Here is a 13,385-nt window from a genome sequence, read left to right as displayed (position 1 = left end):
TTATTGGGAAATTAGTGGCTGTTCAAAATGTTTGATTTAGATCCTAAAAGTATATACATTGAAATAAACAAAAATTACTCTGTTGTAAATATTTGTATGAATAAAAATATGTGACATCAAAAGCAGGATCTTTTATATATTTTTTATAAAGCCAATAAAATATCAGGGAAGTGGTCCTTTGACTCTTAGTGCCTTTTGCAACATTAGCTGTGTGTTGAGCAGAGTTTGAGAATATGTGTTTGACATTCAAAGTTATTAGCTATAGCTTAGTGGAGAATAGACATGTCTTTGTAGTACAGTGCATGGTTCACAAGCTGTATTCAAAAAGTCCAGGATTCATCCCTGGCTGGGAACAACACAGCTATCCAAAAATTAGAATTATTTTTAGTAATTTTGCACAATGTTGAGCTCAGTAGACTGGTGGTATGATTTAATATAAGGCTGTAATAGTTTCAGAAGAAGCTGAGAGCTATGCAGGCAAAATATTCAAGCTTATTGTTCAGAATCTGTTTCCACCCTGTCAGTTCTTTACTGTAGCAAAGAACAAGCAATACACTGTACTGAGGAAGAGGGCAATACTTCTTGAAAAGAGAATGATCTTCCAGTATTAAACGTATATCCTCTTGCAGCTAGATTTTCAGGGGTGCAGAATTTGTATATGGGGGACTAAAAAATTAAACTTAGAGAAATGGCATTTTTCTAGCTGTGTTGAAATTCAGCCCTGCTTTATTGAGATGTTTGGTATACCAAATTAGGAAAAATAAATCTTACAATGCAAATTGTTAGTGGTATACTATTACTATGCAGTTAAAACCAAAATTATGAAATAGTTTTAGTAGCACATTAAGCTACTACACAAAATTTTGAAATAAGTTTGACTGCTTCTCTGTAGAGATGTAAAATTATCCCTAACTTTCTTTTTGTGTATAAAATTAGAGGCATTGTTATATTTTGCATTGCTATTAAAACTGCATTGTGTGGGATATGCATGTCAATGATTGAAAAGGTTTTTGTGGGGAAATAGTTAAAAATAGCATTATGCATGAATCACTCATTGAACTCCTTAAACTGGCAAAAAGGGTAAACATTTTTGTATTATTTTTTCCCTTCTGGAAAATGTGTTCAGTGGACTTGTGCATATATTTAACTTCTAATATACAATTTTTATACTTGCAGTATATTTTAAACAGGTACAGCTCAGAATCAGTTGAAATGATGGGGAACATAATTTCATTGAGTTTCTGAACTGTTTTATATTACTGTCACTTTTATTTTATAGGGAATTTAATTTCCTTAAATAGAAATGTTTTTATAACACCCCCCCTTTCCCCCCCCAATTTTTAGGTTCTCTGTACAGTTACATTTGATTCATTAGAATCAAGTATAAAATCTGATCGGATCACAACAGTAGTCAGGTATGTATGCCATTCTATCTTCTCCTTTCAGCTTCTTCACACTACCATCTTACTTTGGTTTTGCCCCTTGCTGGATCATTTGATTATTATGTTGTTTATACAAGTAGTTCTTGCTTAATGACCACAATTGAGACTGGCAACTCCATCTCTAAATGATGTAATGAAGCATGATATCACATGACCATGGTGGACTTATGACCTCACTTCCACTGTGATTGTTAAGCAAGACATCATGTGACCACAACTTGCAATTTTACTGCCGGTTTCTCCATTGACTCTGCTTGTCAGAAGCTGACTGTGAAACATGCAAATGGTGATCACGTGACTGCGGGACACTATCGTAAACACCTGCCGGTTGCGAAGTGCCTGAGTGTCAATCTTATGTGATGGTCATAAGTGCAAGGACCGGTCGTAAAGTTATTTTTCAGTGCCGTTATAACTTCGAACAGTCGCTAAACAGGGCAGTCGTTAAGCAAGGACTACTTGTATTCAGAAAAGTAGGGAGAAGATATTTTTTCTAAGTGCTGAGACCACATTCTGAACATAGAAGGATCAGTTCTTGCCATATTTAGTTGAATGGACCAGTTGATGAGAAAGTCCTCTCTTGGATCCAGGATTGCTGTTGCCCATATGATTAATACTGTCCATAATTTAACCTAGTTAAAGAGTCTTTCGATGTGAAATAACTAGAGCTTTGACAACAGGCTTTCTTAAATATTATGAAAGTCTACCATTTGTTTTTAAAGAATCAAAAGTGATTTCCTTTATAGTGTTATACAAAAAATTGAAGTTATTGCAAATTATAGCAATTAAGCTGTTTACAAGTAAAAGATACAGGTATCATGTGATGCCTGTATCAGTTGCTTAATGGTCATTAAAATGTGTTGTATTGAACTTGAAAGCTCTAAATGATTAGATCTAAGTACTGGAGGGGTCATATTCCTGTAGGTAACCTGTTTAGCTATTGAGACCTGCAGGAGAGGCCCTTTTGAAAAGGTCCCTCTGTCAGAAGTATCTGGCATGCAGAAGGGTTTCTTCATTCTACCCAGGCAATGAGCCACTCTCTAAAGAATTGAGTTTGTTCCCTGATCTCTCACCATTCAGAAAATCTAGAAAGATGGATCTCTTTTATCAGACTTTTAATATTTAATTGATTTTAACATTGATTTTATGTTTTTAATTTTATGTATTGTGTACTTACATTTTATTAAGCATTGTGTACTTATATTTTATTTTTGAACTGAAGGTGGGATGGAATAAATTGAATAAATAAAATAATAACAAATTGCAATATTGCATAACTAAATCAAAATTGGGAATAAAACTTAAGTGTTCTAATGATTATAAAACTATAGTATTATAATCATTATAATACAATGATTGGGTTTACATATTAAACTAAACAATTATTTTTCAGCATGATTTTTTGAACAAATAGAAGCTTGATTTACACATGGCACTAAGCTATGAACCATTGTTTACAGACCATGGGGACTAGCTTTTCACATCATGTTAATTCATAATATACTTTTGGTTTTGATTGAGGTATGGTTGTTATTTATAAACTAAGGATTATGGCTTAGTGTAGGGCAGTGGTTCATGGCACTTACATGCCTGTGAGCACCTTCTTTGTCCTTACAAGCTTTCAAGTCCCTTGTGACTATATTTTTATTTTTTAAATAAGTTGCAACCAAAATGTCATCCTCTAAAATAATTGTATTTATAAGAAGGCCTCTAAGTATCCTATAAGCTTCCTGGACATTCTTAGAAAATGAAAGTAGGGTCACTGCAGTCCAGTGCTTTCTTTGCAAGGCTCCTCAGAGAGAGAGAGAAAACATTGGGCTAGCAACCAGCATTCTAGAATGGTAGATGATGGACTTCACTTTTCTCTTTATAAATTAATTTTCCTTGATGGGCTGTGCCAGCCATTTCTGTGAAAAGGCACGCTTCCTTGTCAGAGTTCTCAGAACATAGTCTCAAAAGTTCAGTTCAGACTGAAAATACTTAAGATGTATATTTTGGATCTATGCATATTATTGTACTAAGGATAGATGAAAAACATAAATATGGACATTCTTTTAAAAATGGAATAGCTCACATATAACGCGAAACCATGGCTAAATGCTATGTGTCTTCCCTCCTGCACAACTGAAAGGAGGACTTTGCCATTACTTGGTTCTGCTTCACGGAGTTCCCGGTTGGCATTGCATGTAATCTCTAACAGTTCATATAAGTTGTGTTCAGTTTCAAAGCAAGCAAACATAGCTGTGGCTATGTTTATTGAGCTTTCTTCCTCCTTTCCTGTAAGTGGATAAACAAATCAAGAAAGGATTGTTTTGTGTTATGCCCAGGCCTGGTATTAAGCGCAGTCAGACTAGCCAGGAACCAAAGCAAAACAATGTTCGTTCTTAGATGAGTTTGCTTAATCATAAAGCATAACGCTTGTTTTTATTGTGGTCTATTAAACCAGGATTGCTTATTATGAGAGAGTACAACCCATGACTCCTGAAGCTAGGTTGTAAATGTAACCAGTCTCTGATGTGAACACAAGGCTAAAACTAGATTCTGTGAAAAGAAAATGAAGCACTGGTAGGCTCCTCTGGGCCAGAAGAAAAGCGTGGGGGAGCTTGGTCTTACTTCAGTTTGTTGAAGTAACAGCAAAACATGGTTTAACATTATATATGAATAAGGGCCATGAACAGTAATTTAAAATCTAGCAAAGGCCATTTCTCACATTCTTCACTATCTTAAGAAAAGCCAACTAAAACCTCAACCCAGTCGCAATCCTGTAAACAGTATGTGCATACATGGGTTGTATGCGCGCATAAAACCACTTCTCCAGACAATTTCCTATCAAACTTAGAACAGGCTTAGGCTGATTCAGTTTTAACAATATAACATTGTACCGTGTCCCCAGATTAGTTTCTGAGTGCCTGGTCTAACCAGGAAAAGGGTTCCATAGGAATTTAGGTACCACAAAAAATAAACTGTTTCTGAAAATTTCAAGGATTCTGCAGATTTTTCTGGCCTGGGAAGGATGCGCCAGAAAATGAAGTTGACCAAAATCCTGATTTTCATGTTTCATCTGTTTTTTGTTTCTGAGGGGACAAAGTAGACGGTTTTATTAAAATGTGCATGGATGTATTCAATTAAATACAGCTCATCAAAATTTACATAACACTTTATTTCTGTTTTAGTGGAATAAAAGAAAAAAACTTTATGCTCCATTATGAGGTATGATTGTTTTCTTTGTTTCACTTGAGTTTTGTTTTTTTTTATTTTTAAGTATGCCTAATCATTAAACTTCAGTACTTGAAACTTAGGGCTGACTCCCACATTGCTTTTTTTAAAAGAAAAATTCCTTTACTTCATAAGCTTCTTTGGACCCCAAAGGACCTCCACAGTTTTCTGTAGAAAGACCAGCTGTATCATGATAATAACACTCTGGCTATTTTGTTCAGTGTGTAATTTTAAATTGTATTTGCTGGCAGTATTGTGATAGTTCAGTTTTGTTGACTTTTTAATGAGGTTTTAATATTCTACTCTGCTTTGGGTACTTTTTAAGTAGAAAAATAATTAATATACACTGCAAGTAACCTTTCCTCTACTAGTTCCTGAAAGAAACATAGTCCTTCCCACTTATTTCTTGATTTGTTGGACATATTTGGTAAGCAGAAAAAAACCTGCTACCACTGCTGATATATCTGACACCACCAGTATTCTCTTGTATCACCTGCTCTCTCTGAGCAGACAAATGAAAAAGACTCTTATCTTAGTGATTCCTTTCCTGACTACGTTCAGAAAGATGCTGAAAACAGAACTACGCCAAAGGATGTTCTAACCAGATTGGCCATCTCTGCATTTTTGTTGTTGTTATTGTTGTTACTTAGTTTTCATGGCCTCCATTTTAAATTGCTTTTCCTTATGTTGTGTTAACCACTGAGACTTGTTAGATTGTGGCAGGATAAAAATGTAGTAAATAAATGAATATGGTTTGTTGAACTAATGGCACTGCCTGGGTTCCCACCTAAACAAGTCACATTACCTGGGTTCCTGCCTAATGGTAAGCCATAAACCACAGTGGCTAAAATTATACATTGGGCTAAACAAGGTAGCAGGGTTGACCCAAGAAGTGAATGCATTGAGAGGCTTTGAGGGAAGTAGATTACATTTGGTAGTAAATTACATTTGGAAGTAAAAACCATCCAGTCTAGGCATACAGAGCCAGATATACGAACACTTAGAATTTGCTGTTGTCTCTCTTGTCTGTGAAGGAGAACATTTTGTACAGCTGAAAAATGATTACTTTTACATGATCACCTACTAAAAGAGCTTTTTGTGAAATAACCCTTACGTTGTTCCTAAATAGCATCTTCAGTGTTTGTGTATGTGTGTGTGTGTAAATAAAACATTACAGCTATAGTGTTACCATGAAAACTGTAGAACTGACATGTTTTAAATGTGGAGTATTCAGTTCCAGGGATAATTTTTATAATTTCAAATAGAAATTGAGTATGCAGGAAAGTCTCTAAACTATAAAGTTATCCATCGATTTACATTCCTATCTATACAGGGTGGCAAATAGATGCATACATGTATTTATTATAGTTATTTCAACCAGTAGATGTTAGGGGTTTTTTTGTTTTTTGTTTTGTTTGTAACTTAAATATTATAATATAAACATTTATAATATAAACATTCAGCCTGATTTCAATCAATTTGATATGCTTATTCTGTTTAGACTGGATTGTGAGAACCAATATTTTTTTCATGACTATGAAAATGAACCATTTAAAATGTGCAAATAATTTCTATATTCTGAAGATTATTTGAAAGTATGCATGGAGGGTGAATTTCTGGCTCTGTATCTTAACATAAATACTGACTCTCAGTGTTTTAAATTGTCTTCCTTCTCTTTGTAGTTCCCTCCATATGCAACTAATGAGATTGGCAGAGTTTCAGGTTCAAATAGGAGAGAGCTTGGTCATGGTAAATAAACCCTAAGACAATTCAGCATTTATACTGAAGTTAAGTATTCTTTGTATTCATAACATTATTTTTACCTGTAGGTGCGCTTGCAGAGAAAGCTTTGAAACCAGTGATTCCAAGTAAATTCCCTTTCACGATAAGAGTTACTTCAGAAGTATTAGAATCAAATGGTATTTGCTTTTTTTATATTGTTTTTTGTTTTAATCTATTGCTAATAATTTAGGATTTGGGAGAACGGACTTGTAGCCTTTTGAAAACTCTATGAAGAGGCCTTTCTTCCTTATTTTGTGTGTTACCTCATCTGCAATACGATTTTACTAAAAATAGGAGTTATGAATGTTTAAGGCCCTTGTACTCCATATGCTACTCTATGTAATTTTGCTGAAACTTTTTTGAAATCTCTGAAATGCATCAAGATTTGGGATCGCTAATATGTTACTTGTATCTATAATGACAGAAGAGCCTACATCTAGGAGATACAAATCGAAAGTTAAACAGTTATGACTTGCCCTCATATTACTGGGAGACTTTTTGGTGGGGCAGGGTGCCTTCAGGTCAGTCTTGACTCCTGGCAACTGCCTGAACTAGTCCCTGCAGTTTTCTTGGCAAGATTTCAGAAGCGGTTTTTGTTTTATTTATTTAATTTATGTATTAAATTTATATGCCACCCATCTCCCCCAGAGGGTGACATATAAATGGCAATGGTTTGCCATTGCCTGCTTCCTAGGGCTGAGAGAGTAACTGGCCCAAGATCACCCAGCTGGCCTTGTACCTAAGGCAGGGCTAGAACTCAGTAGTCTCCGATTTCAACAGAATGCCGTAACCACTCCACCAAATTGGCTCTCACTGAGAAATTTACTCATTTGTAAATATATAATATTAGAAAGGTAGTGTTTAGTTGAAAAATGCATTAATGTAGCTTACAATTTCTGTCCCTAGGTTCATCATCAATGGCTTCTGTTTGTGGTGGGAGTCTAGCTTTGATGGATGCGGGTATGTATTTCCCAAAGTTTATGAATGTCATATTTTGAATTGATTTATGCAGTAGAAGACTATGAAAATAATAAAATTGGAAATACTGGTTTCAAATAACATAAATGTATAATTCCGTTTTATTCTTCATTTGTCAGATCTAACCTTTGCTATTGGGTCCAGTTCTGGACAACACACTCTGAGAAGGAGTCAGGCAAACTGGAACAGATTAGAGAGAAGCAATCAGGGTGATTAGGAATACTTATTTATTTACTGGATCTATAAGGCTGCCCAACTCAAGCAATGTGACTCCTATGAAGAGAAATCAAAGAATTTAGGAAGGTTTGGCCTTAATAAGAGAACAAATCAAATATTTGAAAAGTTGTCACACAGATGAAGGTCATGACCTGTACTGTTGTTCTAAACTGCAGGATATGTGTAGTGAGGTATGATGATACACATATGCCTGGGATGTAGCAGGTTGGTCTTTTTGATCTCATTGAGCAGAGGTCCCTAAGCCTGCTCCACCCCCAATCTCTTTTGCATCCTTCTGTACTCCCTAGGAAAGGTATGCTACTCTTATCTACTTTGTTCCAGAGAGAAAAAGTCTCTCTGCATTATTTCATTGGGGAGGAAGAAGATGGCAAACTACCTGCTTTCTCTGAGTAGTTTAATTGAGCAGGAAAAGATACACCAAGATTAAGGAACTACAGGCATGTGAAATAAGTGCATCCCATGTACAGTTTTTTTTCTTTTTTAACATGTGGACGTATTAATATTTTATTTTCATTTGAATTTTATATAAATATAAAGGTGATGTAATGAACAAAAAAACTGAAAAATTGACTTTGCAATCCATTATTCAACAAAAAATTGACAGACATGCCATTTCCTTCTGTGGAAAGAATACACCCTTGACTCTAATACCTGGTATTGCCCCCTTTGGCAGAAACAAGTGCCTCATGTAGGCATTTCTTATAACAATCTACCAGTCTCTGATATAGGATTTTTTTCCCACTGATCCATGCAGAATTTTTTCAGCTATGTGTTGTTTGAGATTTTTTTTTGCACGCACAGCCCATTTCAAATCACCTCACAGTATCTCAGTAGGATTTAGATCTGGACTTTGCCTTGGCCATTCCAGAATCCTCCATTTTTGTTCTTTTTTCCAGCCATTCCATGGTGAATTTACTGGAGTGTTTAGGGTCATTGTCATGTTGCAAGATCCAATTTCAGTTGAGCTATAATCTTCTGACAGATGGTCTCACACTATCCTCAAGCACCCTTCAGTACAATAAAGAATTCATAGTGGATTCTGTGATGGTGAGCTGCTGAGGTCCTGATGCAGCAAAGTAGCCCCAAACCATAACATTTCTATCACCATGCTTTATAGTTGGTAGCAGGTTCTTTTGGTGAAATGCTGTTTTTGATTTTCGCCAAATACAGTGGAACTTCAGGTTACGAACGCTTCTGTTAACGAACTTTTCGGGTTACGACCAGCTCCGGCTGCAAAATTTTGCTTCGGTTTGCAAACTCCGCCTCCGGGTACGAACAGGATACGCGGCCATTTTCCCTCCCGTGACACGGTCCGTGGCCATTTTTCTGCCCCTGACACGTGGTCCGTGGCCATTTTCCGCCCCTGACACGTGGTCCGCGGCCATTTGCCACCCCTGACACGTGGTCCGTGGCCATTTTTCCGCCCCTGACACGTGGTCGTAGGGAGGGGGACTCTCCCTCCAAGCAATAGCCGCCTCCCTGTCCTCCACGCCGGAACGGATTAACAGTAATTACATTGAACCTTATGGGGAAATTTGCTTCGGGTTGCGACCAATTCGGGGTGCGACCAGAGTCACGGAACAAATTAAGTTCGTAAACCGAGGTTCCACTGTATGTCTTCTGGTACTTTGCCCAAACAACTATCTTTGCCTTGTTTGTCCATAGCGCATTGTTCCAGAAGTCCTGGTCTTTGCCTAGGAATAAATGAGCAGACTTTAGTTTTGCCCTGATGTTCTTTCTGGACAATAAAGGTTTCTTCCTGGCACACCTGCCAATTGTGTAGCTTCTTTCTACTGGTTGATTCATGCACTTTGATATCAGTAGTGGTGAGCGCTACCTGTAAGTCACATGATGAAATTCTGGGGTTCTTAGAGACTTCTTTCAGCATCTTATGTTCTGCTCTTGGGCTGAATTTGTTGGGACAGCCTTAAGTTGGCAGTTGTTTGAAATCTTCTCCGCTTGTAGATGATCTTCCAGACAGCAAAATGATTGTCGAAATATTGTTGAAGTGAAGATCAACTATATCTGTATGTTAAAATATATTGAAAAAGTCAAAAATTTCAGTAGGGGTTTCTTACTTTTTCACCTGTTTGTAAATGGAGTTAAGAAAGAACACAGGAGAATGGAACAAAAGGAGAACTGGACATTAATTTGGAAGAGGATTCTCTTGGGCAGCTGCTTGCTTGCTTGCATCTACATAGAGACACAAAGACAGAAGAGAATCCCAGCAGTTCAGATCAGTCTATGAAATAAACATATATGTTAATCACACCTAATTCCATGGTTTTAGATAGCTGTGTAAATCCTGATCTCTAACTATGATTGCAATGGATTGGAGTGTGGTTCTTATCTGGCTTTTAGCCAGCGCCAGATAAAATCTCAACAAGTAAAAAAGACAAAACTGAGCTGCCCCATCCTTTTTGGAAAAGCCCACGTGACAAGAGTTTTTTCACTCCTGAATGGTTCTTTAGAGTTTGATTTTTCTAGGTTCTGTTTGTCTCTGTCCACTACCTAGATTGACCAGTTACATTTTGGTTTTGCTTTAACTCTTTGTGTCTGAATGTTCGAGAGGAGGCTTCTTCCCATTCACTACAACATGGAAGAATGCAGGGCAGAAAAACAGATTTTATTTGAATGTTGGGATTTTTTTTCCCAATGATAGAAGAGTTTATCAATAAAACAAATTACTCTGAAAACTGATGGACTTTCCTTTTTTGAATATGTTCACATGGAGGCTAAGGAGAAATCTCTTACTGAATTCTTGCACAGAGCAGGAGGTTGGATTTTCAAGCCTAAATAGTTTCTTCCAAGTGCATGATTCTGTTTTTTTCTCTTAACTGATAGGAGTTCCCATATCATCTTCTGTAGCAGGTGTTGCTATTGGTTTGATTACCAAACCACATTCTGAAAAAAATGGAGACATTGAAAATTATTGTCTACTAACAGACATTTTGGTGAGCATCTTTAAGTTTGTTTCTCAATTTTAAGATATCTTCAACCTATAAAAATTATACTTAAATTTGCTTTAAATGATTATGTTTTTCACCAAATTCAACTCTAAAAAAGCTTAAATCCAAAACCATTATCAGTTAATGGTGAATAAGTTCACAATAACATGATGAGAGGCAGAGCTCTGAATTGGGAGAGCTCAGTTTGAATCTCCTATAATATAAATTCGCTCATTGGCCTTAGGGAAACCACTGCTTTTCCTCCTACATCCTACCCATCTATTAAATGGAGATATTATTGGCCAACCATACATATTTTAAAATATAATCTGTGTGAACTGCTTTAAATGTACAATCACTATAAAAATGTAAGATTAAATGTTAACACTAGTGGATTCTGGAGAATACTCAGTTCTTTTGCTTAGCAACCACCTAACCTTTCTTGCATTAATACAAACACATCTGATGAGCTGTTGCATTGTGTATCTGGCTGATATGAATGTTATAATGTGCATGTTGACCATGTAGTCTTCAGTCTGACAAAACTCATTCATATTAATTACAACATCTTATAGCATAAATAGATTATACAACCTACTTGAAATAGTATTTACAGCAGATGTCTGTTTTGCATCCTTTATTGGTTTACAGTTTAAGCTTCTGGTGTCATTAACTATTTAAATTAGAATTGTTTTGTTTGACTTTATTTTCCAAGGAGACCATGCATATAGTTTGGAGACATCCATTATAACATTATAAGTATAGAATTTAGCAGCAGTTCTGAAGAAAGTATCACAGCAGAACTTGTGTCCATATTTAGGACTGCATTGTGAGTAGAACTCTTGCAATCTTGTTGATCATTTCAAATGCTCTTATATTTCTACAGGGAATAGAGGATTATAATGGTGATATGGATTTCAAGATGGCTGGGACAAATAAAGGAATCACTGCCTTACAGGTATCCTCTTCAGTCCTCTTAATTCTCCCCACTCCCCTTCCCCCCCGAAAAATTGCTAGAAAATAATCCCATTAGTAGCTGATGTTATACTTTATTTTTAATTTGTGCATTATTAGGCTGATATCAAGATACCAGGAATACCCTTAAAAATTGTAATGGAAGCTATTCAACAAGCAACAGGTAAGCAGGACAACCACAATTCTTAGCTTATTTTTGCTCCTTTTTTCTTTACATTTTTCATGGCAACAAAAGGGTAAGTTATAAATCTGTAATAATGTGCACAGTGTTATCTCTGGCTAGGCTCTGGTTTTTGTCATATGTTGGTTGGCATTCAGTAGATTACATTTAAACAATGTCCTAAGGTTAGCATTTCCAGAGTGGCACCACACTTTAAGAAGGAGTCAAAGGAGATGGAACAGATGCAGAGAAGGTTAAAATGGTGCCCACCAGCCTTCCTGCCCCACCTGATTGTTTATTTAAAAAGTAAATAATAATAGTAATAGTAATAATAATAATAATAATAATAATAATATTAAATTTATATGCTGCCCAACTTCTAGTGACTTTGGGCGGTTAAATCAATAATAATTAATAATTAAATCACCAACGTAACAGCAGCTATATTTTCCAAAATTCCCCATGGCATGAAAGGGACCTATTATGTATTTTTAGGAAATAAAAATGATGATCAGTTGCAGCTAAGTCTTTTGTTTGAAATCATACTTGCATGCTGAGGAAAAGGACAAAGTAAACAGGATTAGTAAGACATATCTTTGGAGGAGATGGCAGACAGTGTTCTGGAAAGTCAATGCTTTACAATTAGGCATGTCCCTCATAATTATTTTGGAAATAGGCAAGTCCCAGTAGCAGTTTTTTTTACAAGAAAACCCACAACATGTTCTCAAAATTCCAAGTGGAGAATTCCTATACTAAGCTAAAATCAACTCAACTGCTTTTTCTCTTAGCCTATTTGAACCAAATGTTTTGGTTTCTAAGCCAGATAATGGTTTGATACAATATATGAACTCTGTAGATTGAGTAGGTTTCTTAGGCCTGAATGAGGCATTTTCTCAGTCTGGACCATTGCAGTGATCCAATAGAAGATAGTGTCTTGAGCCAGCAAAATTTTGAAGTAGTGGGAGGGGACCTATTATCTAGCACATCAAAAGGAAGCTCTGCTTTGATTGAGCACATCACTCAAGGAATGTTTTTATCAAATTTTATCAAATCAGAGAGCTCTGGCAAAGCCTAGCCCTACAAATTATGGTTTAGCAGATTACTATAGCAAGGCCTCCAAAATGGGAAGTTTTGGGTAGTTACAGTAAAATCATAAAGTAGAATCTAGTTGTTCACTTCCACTTTTTTGGCAGCAGAATCAGGAAGAGGCTATTTCTTTTCCTTGCAGTTTCTTGTGCATCCCCAAAATCTCTGAAGGGTTGGGCTTGTCAGGAACATATCTGAAGGTTCTGCATAAACTGTGTCAACATGTAACAAGCAGTAGTACTTTTCCCCATTCCTGATTAACCTGTTTTGTCTTTTATTACCTTTGAAAGGTATTTTTAAATGTTGGTGTGAGTTGCTAATTATTTCAAGATTCCACAATTTCTAGAAATTGTTTGCCCATCAACTCAGAAATGTGTTTTGCCTATAAGACCAATGCACAGTGGTATTGCACATCTGTGAGTACCTCCACAGTAAGATAAGATAGTAACATACCATGATACACAAAGAAATATTGATAAACATGATTAACTTTGTAAAGTTATTAACTTGCTAATTTCAATCAAATCACTACATTTTAGGTACAAGGTACATTACAGATATTGA

At 36.1% G+C, this 13,385-nt stretch overlaps 1 protein-coding gene across 1 annotated transcript in view; it reads left to right on the top strand.

Annotated features, from left to right (window-relative positions):
• The window catches only part of PNPT1 (polyribonucleotide nucleotidyltransferase 1), a 40,237-nt gene that overhangs the window by 14,667 nt on the left and 12,185 nt on the right, over positions 1-13,385 (top strand). Inside the window, exons 14-21 of the mRNA XM_088149544.1 lie at positions 1,345-1,415; positions 4,613-4,649; positions 6,338-6,404; positions 6,485-6,574; positions 7,344-7,397; positions 10,497-10,606; positions 11,487-11,558; positions 11,675-11,738. Coding sequence (XP_088005670.1) covers positions 1,345-1,415; positions 4,613-4,649; positions 6,338-6,404; positions 6,485-6,574; positions 7,344-7,397; positions 10,497-10,606; positions 11,487-11,558; positions 11,675-11,738 — 565 coding nt within the window. The remainder of the gene's footprint in view (positions 1-1,344; positions 1,416-4,612; positions 4,650-6,337; positions 6,405-6,484; positions 6,575-7,343; positions 7,398-10,496; positions 10,607-11,486; positions 11,559-11,674; positions 11,739-13,385) is intronic.

This window comes from Python bivittatus, unplaced genomic scaffold (genome assembly GCF_059951505.1).
Source record: "Python bivittatus isolate LINGU-HERP-01145 unplaced genomic scaffold, Pbiv_v1 ctg000020_np1212, whole genome shotgun sequence".
NCBI classification, from domain to species: domain Eukaryota; kingdom Metazoa; phylum Chordata; class Lepidosauria; order Squamata; family Pythonidae; genus Python; species Python bivittatus.
The sequence above is the reverse complement of the archived record's forward strand: the minus strand, read 5'-3'. Positions and strand labels throughout refer to the sequence as shown.